The sequence below is a fragment of the Canis aureus genome, chromosome 5, assembly GCF_053574225.1.
Source record: "Canis aureus isolate CA01 chromosome 5, VMU_Caureus_v.1.0, whole genome shotgun sequence".
NCBI classification, from domain to species: Eukaryota; Metazoa; Chordata; class Mammalia; order Carnivora; family Canidae; genus Canis; species Canis aureus.
The window spans coordinates 36,897,493-36,903,434 of NC_135615.1; the positions used below are offsets into that span (position 1 = coordinate 36,897,493).

The 5,942-nt window shown below is 41.5% G+C and overlaps 1 protein-coding gene across 1 annotated transcript; it reads left to right on the top strand.

Moving 5' to 3' along the window:
• Positions 1–386: 386 nt before the first annotated feature.
• Positions 387–4,842, top strand: PCDHB1 (protocadherin beta 1). The gene has a single exon (XM_077896448.1). The coding sequence runs from the start codon at positions 599–601 to the stop codon at positions 3,053–3,055; it is 2,457 nt and encodes an 818-aa protein (XP_077752574.1). The 5' UTR covers positions 387–598; the 3' UTR covers positions 3,056–4,842.
• The last annotated feature ends 1,100 nt before the right edge of the window (positions 4,843–5,942 follow it).

The window sequence follows — 5,942 nt, forward strand, 5'->3', positions numbered from 1 at the left end:
TACTCTATCAATGGACACCAGGTTCCTGAAGGAAACCTCTGTCTGTCCCCTTTCTTTTTCCTGCTGATCACTGTCTCCGATTCTCCATCCCTCTCTGCCCTCCTGCCATCCGGCTCCAGGACGTTTTTGCCTCTCCCTGGATCTCAGGGCGGACTGTGTGGAGTATTCAAAATAGCTTGCTTACTCCTCAGTGTTTGCCGGTTGCCGGTTGCCGCAGCGGCCCCAGCCGGCTGGCTCTCAGGTAGGCGACTTCAGCTTAAGTAACCTCATTGGCTTTTTAATTCCCAAGGACTTTTTTTCTGAAAGGGAATTAAAAGGCGAGTCAGCCGTTGCTTTGGCAACGACTTTCATCCTCTACCTGATCTCCGGAATGAGAACATACCTATTAATACAGTGGATAGACTAGGGAGTTGAGTTGCTCAATGCAAATTTTCTTCCAAGTGCAAAACAGCTTACCGGGCGCGGCTAGCGGTTGATGGCGCTGCGGTTAGAGCCCAGCAAAGCTCAGCGCCTGCAGTTGCAGGAACCTGTCGGCGGAAAAGTGAAGTATATCCGCAACAGGTGGTGGCTGCTGCAGAGAGTGCACTTGTGAGAACGGATGGCGGTTGCGCGCAGAAAATTCTTGCAGAGCAGGCAAGTAGGGTCTCTTCTCTTTTTGTTGTGCATATCTACGGGGAGCGCGGCCACTATCCGCTATTCGGTGGCGGAAGAGATGGAGAGCGGTTCGTTTGTGGCTAATGTGGCCAAGGACTTGGGGCTGGAGGTAGGGAAGCTGGCTGCGCGCGGGGCGCGACTGGTTTCCGAAGGCAGCAAAGTGCATTTCCGGCTCCACCGCAAGACAGGGGATCTGTTCGTGAAGGAGAAACTGGATAGGGAGTCGCTTTGTGGCAAAGCTGACCCGTGTGTGCTGCACTTTGAAATAGTCCTGGTGGAGCCGCTGCAGTCCTTTCGTGCGGAGGTCAGGGTATTTGATATCAATGACAATGCCCCGATTTTCCTGAACAAGCAGCCGCTTTTAAAGATTCCGGAGAGCACACCCTTGGGTTCACGTTTTCCTCTGCAGAGCGCCCAGGATCTGGACGTGGGCCTCAATGGTCTTCAAAACTACACCTTGAGCCCCAACGCGTATTTCCACCTGCACACCCGTTTTCGCAGCCAAGGGCCCAAATATGCCGAGCTGGTCCTGGATAAGCCTCTGGACAGAGAGGAGCAGCCTGAAGTCAACCTGACCATTACGGCGGTGGACGGCGGGTCCCCACCCAAATCTGGCATCGCCCACATCCGCGTGGAGGTTCTGGACGTCAATGACCACGTACCTCAGTTCTCTAGACTGGTGTACCGCGTTCAGGTGCCGGAAAATAGCGCCAATGGTTCTTTGGTGGCCACTGTGAGTGCCACAGACCTGGACGAAGGCTCCAACAAGGAAATAACGTACTCCTTAGCTCAAAACCCAGAAACAATTCTCCAGACATTTCAGATTGACTCTCAAACTGGAGAGGTTCGTCTAAGAGGGCCCCTAGATTTTGAAGCAATTGAAACATACGACATTGACATTCAAGCCACCGACGGAGGGGGCCTCTCTGCCCACAGCAAAGTCCTGGTGGAAGTGGTGGATGTGAATGACAATCCTCCTGAGGTGACAGTCTCCTCTGTATCCAGCCCTCTCCCCGAAGACTCCCCACTACAAACTGTAGTAGCCCTTTTCTCTATTCGAGACCGGGACATTCAGGTGGGAGGAAAAATCATCTGCTTCCTCAGAGAAGACCTTCCATTTGCAGTCAAACCTACTTTCCGGAATTCTTACTCACTGGTTACTGACAGAGGCTTGGATCGGGAAGAGGTTTCCGGCTACAATGTCACTGTTGTTGCCATGGATACTGGGCCACCCAGTCTGTTCACAGAAACTGTGATTGAGGTGCTAATATCTGACATTAATGACAACCCCCCAGTATTTCAGGAAGACTCCTACATTTTGACTGTTCGAGAAAACAACAGCCCAGCAATTTTTATTGGCAAAGTTCATGCTGAAGATCTAGATTTGGGTGAGAATGCCCAAGTAACATATACTTTGCTGCCTCCAAAAAGTGGAGATTTAGCCGTGTTTGCTTATATCTCCATAAATTCAGATAACGGGAAGCTCTATGCACTGAGAACCATTGATTATGAGGCCATTCAAGATTTTCAGTTTGTGGTAAAGGCAACTGATGGGGGCTTCTTGTCATTGAGTAGCCAGGTTACTGTCAGAGTGGTTGTTCTGGATGACAATGACAACCGCCCAATGATCTTGTACCCACTGCAGAATGGCACCTCACCCTGCAATGACTTGGTGCCCAGGTCTGCAGATGTGGGCTACCTGGTAACCAAGGTAGTGGCTGTGGATGGTGACTCAGGTCGGAATTCTTGGCTCTCATATCATCTCCTTAAGGCCACTGACCCTGGGTTATTCTCTGTTCAACAACAAAATGGGGAAATCCGTACATTGCGGCAGATATCTGAGAGAGACCCTATGATTCAGAAACTGATCGTTCTTGTTCAAGATCATGGCCAACCAGTTCTTTCCACTACTGCCTCACTCAACATCTTGCTGGTAGATGGATTTTCTGAACCTTATCTGCAATTCCGGAATCCATCCAAGAATCCTACAAGGGTAAATCCATCCACTAAATATTTGGTCATTTCTCTAGCTGTGCTTTCCTTTCTCTTTCTCCTGTCTGTCACAGTGATCTTTGTTCTTCACATCTACCAGAAGGTTAAATATAGAGAAAAGTTCACAGTTCAAGAGCATTTCTATGATGACTGTAATTTCCCTAACAACCTGGTACAAGGAGGGGCCAGTGGGTCTTTATCTCAGCCGTGTCCCTATGAAATGTGCTCAGCCACTGGCACCAGCAATAGTGAGTTTCGGTTTCTTAAGCGCTTTATGCCCAACTTTCCCTTCCCCCATGGCACTGGAGAGGCAAAAACAGAGGCTGGCTCCAGTTTACCACCAGATTCTGAGAGGAATAGGTCTCAGGGGTCAGAGGATCATGGTCGAGTATCTGACAACTGTATGTAGCTCTTACTTATGAGCTATATGCAGCCATTATTTATGTCTCCCTTGGGTTCATTACTCCTGGCCCTGGAAATGCTTAGTTGCATAGAAAGATCTGGTTATTTTGCCTTTAAATTATTTTCCAGTAGACAGTTATGCATGCATAGGGAAGAAAACTAGGTTCTAGTTTTGATATATCAGGAAGCAATTAGATTTGAGAAGCAGAAATATAGTTTATCATTACTCAGAAGTTTCTAGATTTTTGTGCCTCAGTATGTGTAGATCATCTTTGACTCAAAATCTTGCATGTCATCATTCATAATAACACGAATGCCTGGTGAATGGTGTCCTCATAGATAATCAGGAGGAAAGACAGGTAAAAAGAAAAAAAAAAGATTGACTTATTTGAGAAGGTGAATAAAGGCAGATATAAGACTAAAGAGATTCAGTTCAAGAATGTTTTCCAAAGTTAAGTTATATGTGAGTTTTTAATGGCTGTTTATGGCCTAAGGCAAATCTCAAACTTCTCTTTATACCCAGATGTCCATTCCATTCCTTATCACATTCATTGAGTGTTGGTAATGAAAGGTAGGTAAGGAAAAAATAAATTAGGCTTACTATAGTTAACAAGTGCTAGCACACAACTATAAAATAAAAAGATATTAAGGAAAAAATGATCATGAATACCAATTAAGTAGCCTTAAGAAAAGATACATTTTCACATATTACTAGATTTTACTTTTTTCAACTTTTTCAGTTTTATTGAGATATAACTGTAGCACTATATAATCTCAAGGTGTATGGCATAATTACCTTACTTACGTGTATTGTGAAACTATTACCATAATAAGTTTAGTTAACAAACATGCCCCTCAATTTCAGATTGTCCTTGTCTTCTTTAGGTTAGATTGATGTTCTGCATTATTGGGAAAAATACCACAGACATGATATTGTATCCTTCTCAAATTCATTATCAGGGGGTACATGATGTCAATGTGTCCTATTGAGCAGTAATATTAATTTTTTAAAACATTGTGGTTAGGGGGATCCCTGGGTGGCTCAGCGGTTTGGCGCCTGCCTTTGGCCCAGGGCGTGATCCTGGAGCCCCGGGATCGAGTCCCGCATCGGGCTCCTGGCATGGAGCCTGCTTCTCCCTCTGCCTGTGTCTCTGCCTCTCTTTCTCTCTCTGTGTCTATCATGAATGAGTAAATAAAATCTTTAAAAAAAATAAAACATTGTGGTTAAAAGCAACAAAAAATTTACCACATCAAACATTTTTAAGCGTACAGTTCAGTAGTGTTAAGGTAATACTAATCCTCATCACTCACTTAAGGTACTATGTCAAGTTTCTCCACTGTACAGTTGCTATTTTTCTCTTTGTAATGAATAAGTAATTGGAGAGAGACACTTTGAAATTATGCAAATATCATGTTTCTGCTTAAATTTTTGCTCATTAATTTTAGTATCTATTGCTGGCTACTTCTGATGGCAATTAATACTGTGGCATTCGAGTGGTAATTTTCTATTTCCCTGATTCCTGTATATATAGACTCATGGATATTTTATTATTTAGGTTATAATCCAGTGCTACCATTATTTATTTTGTTGTTCAGCAAACTCTTTTATCTGGGATGAAAAGCAGATTTTTAAGACTGGAATTATCCACATAGAATACATTTTGACCAAAATAAGTATTTATTTGTAACCCTATGTGCTATATGATCTTAAACAAGTATAAATTTCCTAAATCTTATTAAGGTTTCTTCATAATGATGTTTTAACTTTAAATGAAAATTATGTTAACTTGATTTGAAATTTCCATTATAATTATAAAACTATTAAATAGATACTAAACTATGAAAAATTCAAATGTTATTATATGGGCATGTTTATAGATTTGTAAGCTATGTATAATAGAGATGTCAGTTAAAACAGATTTATATGCTGAAATTAGACATACAGATATATAAGAAATGGTATTTGTCTATCTGGTTTTGTTTAGTTATCCTAAAATAAGTAAATACATTGCTTTCTCTGTCATGTCTCTGTATTTTGTTTTTGGTTTCTATTTAAAGATGAACTTTTTCTCAGGGTGTCTGGGTGGCTCAGTTGGTTAGGCATCAGATTCTTGGCTCAGGTCATGATCTCAGAGTTGTGAGATCCAGTCCTGTGTGGGGCTCTGCAATGGGCATGGAGCCTGCTTGAGATTCTCTTGTCCTTCTCCCTCTCTCTTTACCTTTCTACTCACTGTCTCTCTCTCTCTCAAAAAAAAAAAAATGAATTCGTCTCATTCATGGAAGCAAAATTCATCTGTGTAAGTCTCTCATATAAAGTCTATATTCTCTACAGTTGAACTTCATCAAATTATGCGACTAATTAAACAACTGTTCTCCAACCAAAAAATTGACTTTGTTTACAAATTTATGTGATACTGTAAAAATAATAACAAAGTAGCGGTTGTATTTATATTATATTTAAACAAAATATTAAAAATTAAAAATAGCACAGTTTTCTGTTAAGCTGGTGAAGCAAGCTCATATGAATGCAGAAAGAAATAGATAAAGTTTAAAATAAAAAATTAGAAAATACAAAACAAAAATGTAACAAACATAAAATGGTGAACAAGTATGAAACCCTGACATTTCTGAGTTGCAAAATGGGAAGTTGGCATCAGTTGCAATAAGTTTGGCTCTTATGGGCTATTGGAAAAAAATATTCTCCATGCAAGATGGAGAATAAAAGCAAGGGTCATTGCTTACAGCCAGAAGGTATAATGGTTCTATCTTGTTCATGAAAAAAGGTTGAAAAACCACCACCAAAATATTTCTAAAGTTATGACAAACACAAATGGAAAGATATTCCATGCTCATATATTGGAAGAACAAATATTGTCAAAATATTTACGCTACCC

Coding starts and splice junctions, on each gene's coding strand:
- PCDHB1 (XM_077896448.1), top strand. CDS start 599: ATGGCGGTTGCGCGCAGAAAATTCTTGCAGAGCAGGCAAGTAGGGTCT.